Genomic DNA, 17,054 nt, shown 5'->3' with positions numbered 1-17,054 from the left:
GGTAGATGTGATCAGGAAATGGGGTTACCTTTTCACTCTTCTTCCTGAGAAGTTTCAAGATACCACTGTTGGTCGTTTTGACATAACTTAGGATTTAATTTTCGGCCTATTTCTTCTTTTGTCTGCTTGTTCCGCTCCACAGTCTCCGTTCAGACCTTTTTTCTAGATAGAAACAGTTCAGGGCTGGCTGTGGCCATTTGGTTTTAACTGGAAACTGTCTTTTTTAATTATGAGGAGATCTGGGCACATGAGTAGTAGAACCCTCCGAGGGTGGGGCTGGGTTGCCCACTAGCTCAGGCACCCATATAGTCACCAGAATGGAGGTACGCAGATAGCAAGGGACCAATGAACAGATAACAAAAGAAAAGAATGTCCACACCTTTAGCTCAGCGGTTCTGCCAGGCGTCTGTGGCCGCTCCGAGCCTTCCCCCGCGTGGTCTCACCCAAGATGGCGGCTCCTGGAGCAGTCGAGCGCCCCACACTAGAAAGCAGTAGATTTCTTGCTTCTGCCACAAATTCCCCCAGCTGTGAGCCTTCCAACCTTCTAAATATTCCTTTATATGTGGTTCAAAGTTCTGGGAGCAGCCCCTGAGCCTGCTTGGTTGGGTATTCTGTGTTGTTGTTGTTGGCGGAGTTCCTTTACTGCACTTACACCCGATCTACCATCTTGTTTGTTCTCTCCTGAATGTGACACTATTCTTTAATTTTAATTACCAACATAGTCAATCATGTTATTGTCTGATTTAAAATGGTCAGTACCAGTCCCTTTCAGCTTCCTAATGCCTAGGTTGGAGTCCTGGTGTGGCACTGTGGGTTAATGTGCTAGAATACAAAGTCTATTTGAATCACAAGGTTGGTGGTTCACGCTTAATAGCTTCTCCTTGGAAACCTTATACAGGGTTGCTGCGCGTTGGAACCGATTCAATGGCACTTAACAAGAGCAACAGCAATGCCTAGGATATTGATCTTTATGCTGTATATGTCAATTTTGATGACTTTCAATTTTCTTAGATTCATATTTCATACATTCCACGTTCCAGTTATTAATGGATGCTCACAGCTGTTTATTCTCATTTTGTGTTATGCCCCATCAGTAATTGAAGGTCCAGATAGCTTTGTTCCATACATGTCATTAAAGTCAACATTACTTTGAAGTATGACGAGTTGAAGGCAGCTCATCCTTAGTTGTATTTTGAATGCCTTCCTACCTGAATAGCTCATCTTTTGACACTTATCAGGCAGTGTTCTGCTGCGATTCAAAATGTTTTCAGTACCTGTCCATTCAGACTCGTGATGTGGCTCCGTAGGATAAGCACTTGACTGCAGTGTTGGTTTGAACAACAAGATTGATGGTTCAAATTCACCAGCTATTCCTTGGCAAACCCATATACAGGGTTGCTGTGAGTTGGAACCAACTCAATGGCACTTAACAACAGTATGACAAACTGAGAGGTGAGTGGTCATATTCTATGCTTAATAGTATGTTTTGAAATGCAGAAGCATGAGTCCTTCTACTTTGTTAGTCACCTTCAACTTTATTGTCAATATTCTGAGCCTCTTTTCTCCAAATCAGGTTGAAGATTGTTTTTCCTATTTTTGTAAAGAAGGTTGTTGGAATTTTGATCTGGATTTTGTTGAATGTATAGATTGCTTTTGGTAGTGCCGTCAGTTCCTGAGTTATGAAACAACCCCGTAAAGCCTATTATATTAAAAATTTAAGGTATATACCATGCTTTGTAATAAGCTGTAGGCATTACTTTGTGGCACATGTCAATTTTTTATGTTATTAAACCTCTGAAACTAGGCTCCCTCTTGAAAGCTTGTAAGTCAGTCACTTTGTGCCTTTGTAGTCAGCCATCTTTTACAGTTTTCATTGTTTAATTTTTTCTCATCTTTGGTTAGACTTATTTCTAGTTATTTTATTCTCTTTGATGCTGTTATAAATGTAATTGTTTCCTCAGTTTATCTTTTCAGATATTTCATTTCTGGTGTGTAAGAACACAACTGATTTTCACTTGTTGACTTTGTACTTTTGCTAAATTCCTATATTTGCTCTAGACATTTCTTGAGGATTCTTTGGGATTTTCTATATGTAGAATCATACATGAGCAAAGGTAATCTTTTTCTCTTCTAATTCAGATACCTTTTATTTCATTTCTGTCTCTTTGCTTTTGATAAGACTTGAATAGGAATAGTGGGAGCTGACACTCTTGTTACCAATTTCAAGGGTAAATGTGCCTTTTCCTATTAAATATCATGTTGACTACTGGCTTTTCATGTATGCCATGAATTATTGTGAGTTGTTTCCTTTATATTACAATATTCTTTAGGGTTTTTATCGACAAGGGATTTAGATTTTTCCAAATGTTTTTCTGTATTCATAAAAGTGATCATGTGGTTGTTTTCCTTTGTTCTATTGCTGCTTGGTGTATTATGTTTATTGATTTTCTAGTGTTGAATCGGTTATACCTGTATTGTTGGGATGGAGTCCTTCATTCTTTAAAAAAGGAGGTAACTTACTCCTTTGTGAAAAGGAATCATTGAATACTATGTTGCACATAGAAGAGAAGGGAGGTAGCCCAGTGAAGAGAGATTCTACGAAAAAAGTTACTTCCCCAAATTTGGTCTGCTCTATTTATTTATAATGCCTTTATTCCTCCTACAAAGAGCTAGTCTTTTGCCTCTGAGTAATGATTTTGTTCTTGGCTCATAATACCTCAGTCTATAGCTGTCATCCATGTTTAAGCATGATTTTTCAATTTGTCAAAACAGATCATAAGATTTCTGGGCCCTGTCTATGAAATTCTCTTTGAGGCTATGACTTGAGAATCTACATTTTTAACATACTCCTTGTTGTTAGGTGCCATCGAGTTGGTTCTGAACCATAGCAGTCCTATGTACAGCAGAACAAAACACTGCCTGGTCTTGTGCCGTCCTCACGCTTAAGCCCATTGTTTGCTGCTGCCACTGTGCCGTCTCGTAGGGGGGCGGTTCTCCCTCTTTTTCAAGTACTCTCTGCTTTACCAAGCATGATAATCCTTCTCTAGGCACTTAACAGCAGAGTCTTATAGTCACTTCTAGCATAGTGATTGTCATGTGGAGTTGCATTATATTTGGTGACTTATCTTTCTTAGATTCTCTGTGCTTGAGAATTTTATGGGGGAAAGACTCTAGCTTTTATTGTTATATTCCTACTACGTAGTTATCTTAATTTCCTAGTGTCACTCTAACATAAATATCACAAATAGGTGGCCTTAAAGAACAGAAGCTTATCTTCTCATTGTTTAGGAGGCTAGAAAAGTTTGAATTCAAAGTGTTGGCTCTTATGGAAGGCTCTGTCTGTTGTCTTTGGTGGAAGATCTTTGTCTCAGCTTCTCTTGTCTTAGTATTCCTCAGTTCCTTGGCGATATTCTTGTTGAATCTTATCTTCTTATTTTTGCTCACATTTGTGTCTAGTCTGTATTTATGACTAAGAGGTTAGTAGGTTTAGTACATACCCTACACTGATATGGTCTCATCAGCATAAAACGTAAAACCTTGTTTCTAGTTAGGATTGCATCCAAAGTGATAACTTTTGCAATTCTGACACATATTTTTTGGGGACATGGTCCAGTCCTTAACATTAACCTTTAGAAGAATGCACGTGGTGGTTGTTGCTTGGGGTATAGTGAATTGGTTTTTATTTGGACTTTCTTTCTTGTGACTTCCAAGAAATAATTGAGTGGGCGTGTGCAAATGTGTGTATAGTCCTTGTAGGGACTGACAGTCTGCTAATGCAGTAAGGTCCGTGGAACCCATGTGGGGGTAGACTGAGTAAGGTGCATTTGGACACCTAAGACAATTGGTCAGTTTTGCCATCCTGCTAGGTTTAAAAATAGCATCAATCCCAGAGGTTGAGGGGGTTCCTCAACAATTTTACTAATGGAGTCTTGGTGTGGCACCAAGACTATAGGATAAGCACTGGGCTGCTAACTGCAAGTTTAGTAGTTCAGACCCATCAGCTAATCCTTGGAGACCCTATACAGGCTTGCTATGAGTCCGAACTGACTTACTGGCACTTACCAATAACAACAACAGCACTTTACTAATAAACCTCAAAATTGTGAGTATGGGCTATGAGTTCTGTGTAGCCATTGCAACGAATTATCACACCCAGCAGAGAAATCGTGAATGACATGGGAGGGACAGCTGAAGGCAGAATTAGTATAAAAAGATTGGAGAGTGAAGATTTGTCTGACTTCTACCTGATGGGTATCAGCTTTAGGTTGGTGCCGCTCCTGACTTTCTTCCCTGCTTTGTAAAATTAGAGGACTTCTGATGCCACCATTTTGCAGTGCTCAATAACTGTAAGCTAAAGAATAAATGATGAAGAAGAGACTTGCTATATAGCTGTTAGCTTGCAAAATTTCAAATAAAAAATAGGTAGGATTTTTTTGAGAGTATACAAAGGTAAAGAAACCCGAAAAAAATGTCAGATTAGCAATTTTCATACTGGAATAGAGTGAGCTTGGAAACATGGAATGTAGTACAGCCTAGAGGACTTGACTGCTGGGTTTTGTGTACAAAGTGGAGGTAACATTTGTGGGAAGACATCATAAAGATCAATTTTGCTAGTTAATAACGCTGTTTCTCTTATTTTTGTAATCTGAAGTGTAGAAAATCTTCCTTTTAATAATATGTTTACTGTAATGCCAAGATGGTCTTCAAGTCCCAAATTAGTTTTCCACATAGAACAATATGAGCTCAGAGTTAAGGTAGTTGCTATGGCAAACTAGTGTGCAGAGTACACTTCAAACTACTACCTACTGCTCAGTGTGTCTCAACAATTTTTATATCCTTTTTACCGTCCATACTGAAATTAGGTTCTTTTCAGGAGGTAACAAATTAAAAAATCAGCAACTGAGAGAAAAATGTCTCACAGTAACAAAATTGAGCTTGATTTGACACATAAAGGGATTTGTTTTCTATAAAACAGTATGCCTTTTCATACACATCTGCGTATAAAAATTTGACAGCAAATAAAGTTAAAATAGAACACTAAAGACCATGAAAGTAAGCTATAAGTAGTAATTCTCATGTACAGTAATAAGGGGCCCTGCTGGCACTGTAAAGTAAGCATTAAACTGCAAGTGGAAAGATTTGCAGTTCAAACCCACTGGCTACTTCATGGGAAAAAGGTAGAGCTTTCTGCTCCCATAAAGATTTACAGTTGTAAAAGCCTGTATAGGTTTGCTATGAGTCATTGTTAACCTGATGGCAGTGGGTTTGCTTTGGGTTTTAATGTAATTATAAGGGTACTGACTGTATTAGAGGAGTCCTGGTATGGCATTGTTGGAAAAGCACTGGACCTCAAGGTCAGCTTGAGCCACAAGTTGGTGGTTCAAGCCCACCAACTGTTCCTTGGAAAACCTATACAGGGTTGTTATGGTTTGGAACCACCTCAGTGGCACTCAACAACAACAACAACAACAACAACTATACCAGAAAGATGGTTTACCTGTGCTATATTGACTATAAGGAGCTCTGGTAGCGTAGCGGTTATGAATTGGGCTGCGAACCACACGGTAAGCAGTTCGAAACTTCCAGCTGTTCCACGGGAGAAAGATGAGGCTTTCTGCTCTCATAAAGATTTACAGCCTCGGAAACCCTGTACAGGGTCACTATGAGTCGGAACCAACTCCACAGCACACAGCCACCACCACCATATTGACTATGCAAAGGCATTCGACTACTGAACTATGAATAACATTGTGAAGAATGACAATTCCAGAACACTTAATTGTGTTCATGAGGAATCTCTACATAAATGAAAAGGCAGTTGTTTGAGCAGAACGAGGGGATACTGAATACTTTAAAATCAGGAAAAGTGTGCATCCAGGGTTGTATCATTTTACCATACTTATGCAGTCTGTATGCTAGCAAGTAATCTGAAAAGCTGGATTATATGAGGAAGAATGTGTCATCAGGAGTGAATGAAGACTCATTAACAACCTCAGATAGCAGATTACAGAACCTTACTTGCTGAAAGCAAAGAGGACTTAAAATACTGACGAAGAACAAAGTATAGCCTTCAGTATGGATTGCCCGTCAGTGGAAAGAAATGAAAATCGTCACAATGAACCAATAAATAGCATTGTGGTAAATGGAAAAAAGATTGAAGTTGCCAAAGACTCCCCCAGTCCCCCCTCCCCCAACAAATCATACACTTTATTTCATCTCAATGATGACAATCCACACCCAGCAACAAGTTGTCATACTTCCTCCCTGTGGCTTCCCTTTTACATCTTATATTTCACAAATGAATAAAGCAATAATATTTGAAGTACACATACAAAGCAAAAAATATTTATTCATTTAAATATCCAAAGGACATGTTCTGCCAGCCAGCCTCTTGCCCGCAGGCACACAACTCTTATTTCTCCGCCTCTGCCACCGCCTCTGCCACAGTCTCTGCTGTCACCGTTTTTCTAGGTAGGATCTCACATTCCACTCATGCTTTTCCTTCTTGATGGTCCTGTACAATTTTATTCTGGATCCCTTAAACATCATCATTAGAAAGCACAAAGTGGCCTTTGCCAGTGTAGGTGTGGTCAGCAAACATCAGTGCTCCTGGGTGTTTGGAGAGGACCACTTAACCACCAAAGCCAGTGATGGAGAAATTGAGGAATTCTACCAGGTTTTTCAATACAGTTGTGGAGATGGTAAGTCCCAAATTCATAGTTCAGAGGTCAGTCTCAAGGATCTTCCTCAAGAAGATCTGTATAGTCTCAAGAGCTGAAGAATCCACATTGCTAGGTCACACAACAGGCTGTTGATGCATGACGGTCCAAAAACTACAATCAGTGCTCATGGGAAGAAGTCAAGAAATTAAACAATGTGTTGCATTAGGCAGTTCTGTTGCAAAAGAACTCTTTAAAGTTTAAGGTGCAGAGATGTCAGTTTGAGATTAAGCATTGGACTGCTAATGGGAAAGGTTCTCAATATTTTCATTTGCTCCATATTCATATGAAAGTTGAGCAGTGAATATGGAAGACATTTGAATTATGATGTTGGCAGAATACTGCCAGAAAAACAAATCTATGTTGGAAGAAGTGCAGCCAGAGTGCTTCTTAGAAGTGAGGATAGCGAGATATATCAGGAAGGACTAGTCCCTGGAGAAGGCTATCATGCTTGGTAGGTAAAGATAAGGAAGACCTCCAAAGAAATGGGCTCAAGCATACCAATTGTGTGGTGGTGTGTAGGACCAGGCATTTCTGTTCTTTTGTGCATGGGGTTGCTCTGACTTAGAACTGACTTGTTGGCCAACAACTAACAACAAATCTGAGTATAAAAAATTTGAGAACAGATAATCAACTAAATAATCTCTTTCCTAACCAGGTAAATGATTGTAACCAATGAAATGAATAATACTCTTTATAAAGTCCAACACAAAGCTCTGGTTTCTCTGAAGCAGATATTCATGGTTTCTTAAATGGTCAACCTTTCTAGATTGCCATATCACTCTGTCATTTTTAATATAAATGATCTCTCCTCTCAGTACTCCCTTCCTATCTTTGGATTCTTTAATTTGCTGTGATGAATACTCAAGGAATGGCTTGCGTGATTGTGGAAGCTTGCCCAAAATCCATGGAGGTTGGTCCAAAATCATTTGGTCAAGTGTCAGACTGCTGGAGGCTTTTACAAATTCATGCTTGCTTTGTTAACGAATCCAAGTCATTAGGTTGGGTAATAGGCTGCTGGCCTACAAGGCTATAGAATTTGGTGAATCAAGTCAGATTATAGACTACTGGGTCAAGAGCCAGAGGTCAGATGATGAGATAGATGCAGGATCCAAGTTTGGGAGTTCACACACACTTCCCTGTACTTCAGACCAGCTAGCTCCTTCATTCTTTATAGTTTGAGGTTTTATGTTTTCGGTCTTTAATTCATGCTTTTGCATTTGGTGTGAGTTATGGGTCTTGTTTCATTCTTTTGCAAATAGATATCCAGTTTTGCTAGCACCATTTGTTGAAGAGACTGTCTCTTCCCCATTTAAAGTGTTTTGGCCGTTTGTCAAAGATGAGTTAACTGTATATGGATGTATTTCCTTTTGGGTTTTCAATTCTGTTCTATTGATCTATAAATCGTTAGTAGTAACAGTACCAGATTGTTTTGGCCACTGTGAATGTATAGTAAATTTTGAGCTCAGGGAGTGAGGCTTCCATCTCTCTTCTTCTTAAGCAATGTTTTGCATATCTGAGGTTTCTTTCTTTTCCATATAAAGTTTGTGATCAGTTTTTCATCTCTATAAAGAATGTTATTGGAATATGGATTGGGATTGCATTATTTCTGTAGATTGCTATCAGAAAGATGTTTATTTGTGCTTTATTGACTATGCAGAGACTTTTTAAGGTTTTTATTGTGAATTGAGTGATCGCTTACATGGGAGAACATTGGTTTTACACTTAACGCTTCATTGTAATAATTACAGTCTCCTCTGTGGTTCATCATTCAACAGTATTTGCTTCTATTCCTCCTGTTTTTAAAATTTTTCTTTTGGGTTGCACAGAAAAACACCCGGGAATAAGTAATTATTTAAACAACCAAAGGGCAAATTCGGCAAGCCTGTCTCCTGGCCGCCAGCACACAGCCTTTCTCTTTCCATAAATCTAGAGTTCTCAGCTGCTCTATCTCTCCATGTAATCATATATGCCTCCATCTCTGGTGTTGCTGTTTCTCTAGGTAGGGTCCCACATTCTGCTTGTGCGCTTCTCCCTTAATGGTTCTAGGGTCCTCTTTAGAACAGGCCATTTTTGTGTTGAAAATGATTTCTGGAATTCATTGACATAGAACAGTCACTTTGGAGTTGTTCTTTTGCCAATTTTGGACAAATAGACTTAAGCCAGGTAAAGATCTGGGTGGACTATGTAAGGACTTTTGACTGTGTGGATCATAACAAGCTATGGACAACATTGTGAAGTGTAAGTATTCCAGAACACTTAATTGTACTCTTGAGGACCCTATATATAAACTAAGAGGCAGTCATTTGAACAGAACAAGGGATACGGAATATTTTAAAATCAGAAAAAATTTTCACCATCACTGCATTATATTCATTCACTGTACTTAATTCAGTCGGTATGCTGAGCAAATAAACTGAAAGGCTGGATTATACGAAGAAGAACATGCTTCATCATTCAGCAATATTTGCTTCTGTTCACTCTGTTTTTTTGTTTTGGATTGAACAGAAAAACATCTCTACATTAGGATTAGCAACCTGTGATATGCAGATGATACAACCTTATTTGCTGGAGTTGGACAGGACTTAACATACTTACTGATGAAGATCAATCTTCAGTATGGATTACACCTCAATGTAAAGAAAACAAAAATTCTCACAAATGGATCATTAATTACATCATGATAAATGAGGAGGAAAAGAGTTTTCAAAGACTTCATTTTGCTTGGACCCACAATCACTAGTCACGGAAGCAGCACTCAAGTAATCAAATGATATATATTCCATTTGGTAAATCAGCTGCCCAAGACCTCTTTGAAATGTTCAAGAGCAAAGTTACCAGTTTGAGGACTAAGATGTGCTTGATCCAAGTCATGATATTTTGAGTGGCATCATATATGCATGTGAAAGTTGGACAGTGAATAAGGAAGACAGTAGAAGAATTGATGTATTTGAGTTATGGTGTTGGAGAAGAATATTGAAAGCATCATGGACAAGTATATTTATGAAGCAGTACAGCCAGAATGCTCCTTAGAAACCAGGATGGTGAGACTTTGTCTCTCATGTTGTCTCTCATATTAGGTCATATTATCAGGAGGAACCTATTCCTGAACAAGGACATTATGCTCTGTGAAGTAAAGCATCAGCGAAGGAGAATACCCTCAACAATCTGGCTTTACATAATGGCAGCAGCAATGGGCTTAGTGTAAAAAGAATTGTAAGGATGACAAAGAACTGGGTACTGTTTAGTTGTTTTCAGGGTCACTGTGAGTTGAAACTGATGAGATGGCACCTAACAACAACAACAACAACAATCTGTAGTATGTCTTTGCATAGCCAATAAAACACAGGTAAACATCTTTGTAGTATTTTATGCTTCTAGTCTTCTCAGCTCTGCCAAGAAATTTGGAAGACAACTATCTGGCCGACTGATTGGAAGACATCCATATTTGTACCCATTTCAAAGACAGGTGACCCAACAGAATGCGGAAATCATTGGACAATGTCTTTGACATCTCAAGCGAGTAAAGTTTTGCTAAAGGTAATACAGAAACAGCTACAGTCATACATTGACAGAGAACTTCCATAGGTTCAAGCTGGATTCAGAAGAGGCCGTGGAATGAGAGCTATCATTGCTGATGTCTGGTGGATCTTGGCTGAAAACAGAGAATATCGGAAAGATGTTTACCTATGCTTTATTGACTACGCAAAGGCTTTCAATTGTGTGGATCATGACAAGCTATGGACAACATTGAGAAGTATGAGTATTCCAGAACACCTAATTGTACTTCTGAGAAATCTGTACCTGGACCAAGAAGCAGTTGTTCTAACAGAACATGGGAACACTGAATGTTTTAAAATTGGGAAAGGTGTGAGACAAGATTGTGTTCTTTCACCATATTTATTCAACCTGTATGCTGAGCAAATAATACGAGAAGCTGTGTTCTATGAAGAAAAACGGCGTCAGGATTGAAGGAAGACTCATTAACAACCTGCGATATGCCAATGATACAACCTTGCTTGATGAAAATGAAGAGGACTTGAAACATTTACTTATGAAGATCAAAGAGCACAGCCTTCGATATGGATTGCATCTCAATGTCAAGAAAACAAAAATCCTCACCACTGGACCAATAAACAACATTCTTATCAATGGAGAAAAGATTGAAGTTGTCAAGGACTTCATTCTTCTTGGATCAACTGTCAACACTCACGGAAGCAGCAGTTAAGAGATCAGATGACATATTGCATTGGGCAAATGTGCTGCACAGGAACTTTTTAAAGTATTGAAGAGCAGAAATGTCAGCTTGAGGACTAAGGTGCACCTGACCCAAGCCATGGTATTTTCAATAACCTCATAGGGATGCGAAATCTGGACAGTGAATAAGGAAGATCGTAGAAGAATTGATGCCTTTGAATTGTGTTGTTGGAGGAGAATACTGAAAGTGCCATGGATTGCCAAAAGAACCAATAGATCTGTTTTGGAAGAAGTGCAGCCAAGTGCTCCTTGGAGGCCAAGATCACTAAGCTTCGTCTTTCGTACTTTGGACATATTGTCTGGAGGGAACAGTCACTGGAGAAGGATGTCATGCTGGGTAAGGTGGAGGGTCAGAGAAAAAGAGGTAGTTCCCCAACGAGATAGATTGGCCAGGTGGCATCATTGATGGACTCAAGTGTGGCAGCGGTGGTGAGGTTGGCCCAGGATCAGACATTGTTTCGTTCTGCTGTGCATGGGGTCGCTATGAGTCAGTTCCGACTCGATGGCACCTGACAACAACAACAACAAGCATGTTTCTAGTCAAGTTCTAAGTGATACCAGCAAGGATAGCCCTTGAACCAATAAATAGCCATATCGTCTCAGCTAGGTTGCTCTGAGACCTACTGGAAAAGCTGATGATATCCTTGGAACATGGTTCTGCCTCAAACTTGGAGGCAGAGGTTAACAGTTCTCTAAATGCGAGGCAGTTTTAAAACGTATGAACACACATTAGGCAAACAGCCTGATAGGCCATGTGATTTATGTGTTTCTGGTTTTAAATACCAATCAAATGTATGAGTAGAACTGACAGAGAAAAAAGAAACTTTATCCCTTTGTATATCTTGCTACAGCGTCCAGGTGTGGTCCTGTAGGATAAACACTGGACTGTAAGATTTTTTGAATCATAAGGTTGGCAGTTCAAACTCATGTAAACCCTATACATGGTCACTATGAGTTGGAGTCGACTTGATGGTACTTATTAACAACAGCATATCTTGGTGTATTGATATATTTGATGTACTCAGTGACAGTCCATAAAACAGTGGTTTACTCATAAATAAAAGAAAAAGTGGCAATAGGCTAAATGCTGTTTCAAGAAATTGATATTTTAGTTACACTCATTTGTGTGTGTGTTTGGCAGCAACCGTTGTAAACTTTACTAATATTTCCTTAAATGACTCTTGACAATTTTAAATTTGCTTAATTGTAAAACCAAATTTTGTTACTTTGTAGATCTTTTTGATTGCTGAAATCTAAAATACATTGTAAAAAAATATTTAATATTTCTTTGCAGTTAGCATCTGGAATTTATAATTTTGCCTGCTCTCTGTGGAATCACCATACAGACACATTCCTGCAACAAGTTTCATGTGGAAATGAAGCTGCTGTTCAAAGTTCACTAGAACGAACTTTACTGTCATTGAAAGGTACTATTAATATATGTCTATATTAATATATGATACATCTACTTCAGAAAAAATTTCTCAGAACAGTCTCCAAACAGTCCTCTGCATGTATTTACTGTTCCAAATGTATTGGGAGAACAAAAGATTAATTTCTCCTTCAGAGACAAAAACTTACTGTATTGTTATTTTTCTTATGTGCAAATATAGACAGTCCCCAGTTTATTTCTCTTATATAAATACAGATAGTCCCTGGTTCATTTCTTCTGTACTAATACAGGTAGTCCCCAGTTTATTTCTTTTGTGCAAATACCCGGTTTATATTCGCAAATGTCTTGATTTCTGAAAAACACTTACTTGCCCTTTAAACACACCTGCGAACTAATTGTATAGACTCTGTCATGGCTGATGAAGCAAAATAGGGACAGACCTGAACTTTTACAACGTGGGTGATTCCTTGTGGTGCTGGAATGGGAAAAATTGCTAATTGATCCCTGGAATGAGAGACTTGGAAGAGGCATAGTGAGCCTTTTTAAGAGCCTGATGTATGCAGGACTGTAAAGAGCCCACACATTTATAATGGTGTGGTTGGATGCCATTTTTGAGTAGTTTGCCTCTTTAGATTCTGCTTGTTTGTTAATGTAAATTTACTTTCACTTTGAAATGATTGAATCAACTTAAAAATTTTTTTAAATCAAAATCACCTTCAATTGCTGCACATATAGCAGTTAGTGAAATGATTTTGAACCTTTTCTTAAAGTATGCTCATATACTTTGTTTCATCTCCATTGCAGTCTTCTCATTGTAATAGCACTCTATCCTGCTTCCTCCTTGTGTTTTTTGTTTCTATTCCTCCTTTTCCTCCCAACCTTCTGAATTTTGTCCATAGGTAAATATTTCCCTTTGGACTTAGAATGATTAATCAATCAGTCATATACTTACCACTAGTGTTGTTATTCCCCCTATATACATAGTTACCGAGGCCTTTAATATATACCTATTAAATGCTTCTAATGTTTTTGCTTCTACTTTTCATTCTTTTTTTTTTTTTCAAGGTTTCTATTGTGGATTGTGTGAAAGTTTACAGGGCAGACAGATCATCAGTTTTACATTAAACAAATCATATACCTTGTTTCATTACAATGATTATAATCCCCTCTATGTACCATCAGTTAACAGTATTTCTCTCTATTCACTTTGGCTTTTTTAAAAAAAAACACAAAAAAATCCACTTAGGCATATATAATAATTTATACCTCTAAAGGGCACATCCTGCACATCTGCCTCCTGGCCACCAGCTCTTGGTCCCTCTCTTCCCATGATTCTAGATTCCTCAGCTGCTCCCCATCTCTGCCTCCATCTTTGGCATTGCTGCTTCTCTGGATTAGGTCCTGAATTCTGCTTGTGCTTTTCTCCCTTGATGGTCCTAGTGTCCTCTGTTTCTGGAATGTAAGATTAGCCACTTCCCTGTTTTTGTTACAAAACTTCTACCTTTACAATTGTGACAGTCGCAGTTAGTCATGATAACAATTATTCACTATTGAATCATACAAATCTTATCCCTATCTCTTTTTACCAGACCTATCCAGACAATATGAAAACTATTCAGTGAGGACTTTTTCTTCCTCCCCACACTCTTAAACTGAACTCCCTCTTAAAACCTTGTAAGCCAATCACTCTGTGCTTTTATCGCCCCTCATTGTAGGTAGCCAATGTCTAAGTTGCCTGTCCCTATCTACCCTGTGTACAGAGGTGATAGCATTGATACTTGATGTGAAGACTCCTTCCTGCCCTGTTGGTATTCAGAGTTACTACCTCCATGAGTCTAGGTCAGGTTCATCTAATTGTAGCAATTTGCCCTTGTTTCCTTTATCCAAAAAAAAAATAATAAAAAATAAAAAAAATTTTTTTTTCTTCTTCTTCTTCTAGTCTAGTTCTGATTATCAAGCCATCAAGGGTAGGTCAGATGGGTACTGTCTGCAAGTTTGGGTGTTGTGCATCTCCCCTCACTTCATATCAGCTGGATGCTTCATTCTCAACTCTAGCCCTCTGTGACTATGTCCTTGTCCATGGGATCAAGTGTCTTCAGGTCTTACCTCACTGTAAACCAACCAGCCCTTTCTCTTCTCGCTCTCATCTCCAGGTCAACGGGATTCAATGGACAGTGGTTGAACGTAGCCCATTTCTTAATTGCTGCCTTTCCCCCTCTTCCACTCATAGTAGACCAGTATGATCATCAGAAAAGTTGCATGCCAGTTCATGTGTTCCCTTTGAGTTTCAGTCTTAGAGGGGCCTGTTGTTCCAAGGTTGAGCATGCATCACTATTTACCTCTGTCCCACTTAGGCCATGCAAACCTGTCTCAGTGTTCTCCTATCTATCTTGTTCTTCTGCCTCTTCCCCCTTCTTGTATTGCTCTCCCAACACCTAAAATAAACCCTCACCCCAATCACTGAAGCCAGGTCAAGTGGGTATTATCTGCAAGTGTGGGTGTTCTTATGCATATGCCCTCTCTTCTTATCAGCTGGACACTTCACTCTTCACTCTAGTCTTCTGTGGCTCTGTCACAGACTCTGGGCCCAAGAGTCCCCAGGTCTTGCCACACTGCTGGCCAACTAGGTCTCCCCCCAGATTCACAGGAGTCTATGGAATGTTTTAGGACTTAGCTCGCAGCTTCATTGCTGTTTTTCCCTCACTTCCCCTTATCGGTGACGAACGTGGTCATCAATCAGAGTGTATGTCTGGTCAGGTATTCCCGTTGAGTCTTTGTCTTGAAGGGGGTTTGCCCTGAGGGGACCCTGACACTTGCCTTGATGTCTCCTGGGCGAGTAACTTTCTTGTTCTTATAGTAATCAGTTGGACTGTCATTATTGTTTTGTATTTTTCCTGTTGGTCTTTCTTTCAAGAAGTCTCTTCTGTTCTTCTAGTCGCTCCAGGCTGGTCTGCTTGTCCTTTCAAATGAAAATTTCCCACCTCAGAAGATTCTGGATGGGGTTCAGCATTCCACCATATGTGGAATAAGACCATATGTCATATGTAATGCAGAGGCTCCATAGGAAGCCTCCTTCACTGGGCACGTTGTAGCCCCATTTTAGGTATTCCAATCAGTTACGAATCGGGCTGCAAACCTTAAGGTCAGCGGTTTGAAACTACCAGCCGCTCCGCGGGAGAAAGATGAGGCTTTCTACTCCCGTAAAGATTTACACCCTCGGAAACCCTGTACAGGGTCGCTATGGGTCGGAACCGACTCGATGGCACTTAACAACAACAACAACAATCAGTTATAGGTAGAAGACAGACTTACAAGCTTTCTATGGTGATATTTCTGGCTATTTCTTTCTCTCCCCCTTAAATGCCAGGGAAACCAAGAATCTAAAGACATACAAGCATCTGAACTTTATTTACCCCCTTTTTGCCCATTCCAACCATGTCTCAATCCCTGTATCCCTGGGCCCTGTTGTTCCAAGGTTGCTCATGCATCATTATTTACCTCTGTCCCATTTAGCCCATATAAACCTGCCTAATTGTTTTTCCATCTGCCTTGTTCTCCATTTACCCCCCCCTTCTTGTATATTGCCCCCCTCCCTAGTATCCAAAGTATCCTGTGTTTATTCCCTACCTTGTTCTCGACCTTCCCTTCCCTTCCTTCCCCTCACCACACCCTCCACATCCCAGTAACCAACAAAGAATCCCCCCTGCTTTAGAATGGGTTCTTTTTCTTAGTCTTTTACAGTAGTAGCCCTATGAAGTATTTCTCCTTTTGTGACTGACTAATGTCACTCAACATGTGTGTGAAAAGGTTGTATTCTTCCACCATACTTATTCAATGTGTATGCTGAGCAAATAATTGGAGAAGCTGGGTTATATGCAGAAAAACGTATCAGGATTGTAGGAAGACTCATTAACAACCTGCAATATGCAGCTGTTACAACCTTGCTTGCTGAAAGTGAAGAGGACTTAAAATATTTACTTATGATGATCAAAGAGCAAAGCCTTTGGTATGGATTAAATCTCAATGTAAAGGAAACAAAAATCTTTACTACTGGACCAGTAAACAACATTCTTATCAATGGAGAAAAGATTGAAGTTGTCAAGAACTTCATTCTTCTTGGGTCAACTATCAGTACTCATGGAAGCAGCAGTTAAAAAATCAAACGACATATTGAATTAGGCAAATCTGCTGTGCAAGACCTTCTAAAGTGTTGAAGAGCAAAGATGTCAGCTTGAGGTCTAAGGTGCACCTCACCCAAGCCATGGTATTTTCAGTAACTTCATGTGGATGTGAAAGCTGGACAGTGAATAAGGAAGACTGTAGAAGAATTAAATGCTTTTGAGTTATGGTGTTGGAGGGGAATATTACAAGTGCCATGGGCTGCCAAAAGAACCAACAGATCTGTGTTGGAAGAAGTGTAACCAGAGTGCTTCTTGGATGCCAAGATGGCCAAACTTCATCTCTCATACTTTCGACATATTGTCAGGAGGGACCAGTCACTGGAGAAGCATATCATGTTTGGTAAGGTGGAGGGTCAGAGAAAAAGAAGAAGACCCCCAACGAGATGGATTGGCCAAGTGGCAGCATTGATGGACTCAAGTGTAGCAACAGTAGTGAGGTTGGCCCAGGATCGGGCAGTGTTTCGTTCTGCTGTGCATAAGGTTGCTATGAGTCTGTACCGACTC

At 39.5% G+C, this 17,054-nt stretch overlaps 1 protein-coding gene across 1 annotated transcript in view; it reads left to right on the top strand.

Annotated features, from left to right (window-relative positions):
- IPO11 (importin 11) overlaps positions 1-17,054 on the top strand; it is a 295,618-nt gene that overhangs the window by 64,713 nt on the left and 213,851 nt on the right. The window contains exon 5 of the mRNA XM_006876193.1: positions 12,271-12,403. Within this exon, the coding sequence (XP_006876255.1) occupies positions 12,271-12,403 (133 nt within the window). The remainder of the gene's footprint in view (positions 1-12,270; positions 12,404-17,054) is intronic.

This window comes from Chrysochloris asiatica, unplaced genomic scaffold, assembly GCF_000296735.1.
Source record: "Chrysochloris asiatica unplaced genomic scaffold, ChrAsi1.0 scaffold00362, whole genome shotgun sequence".
Lineage (NCBI taxonomy): Eukaryota > Metazoa > Chordata > Mammalia > Afrosoricida > Chrysochloridae > Chrysochloris > Chrysochloris asiatica.
The sequence above is the reverse complement of the archived record's forward strand: the minus strand, read 5'-3'. Positions and strand labels throughout refer to the sequence as shown.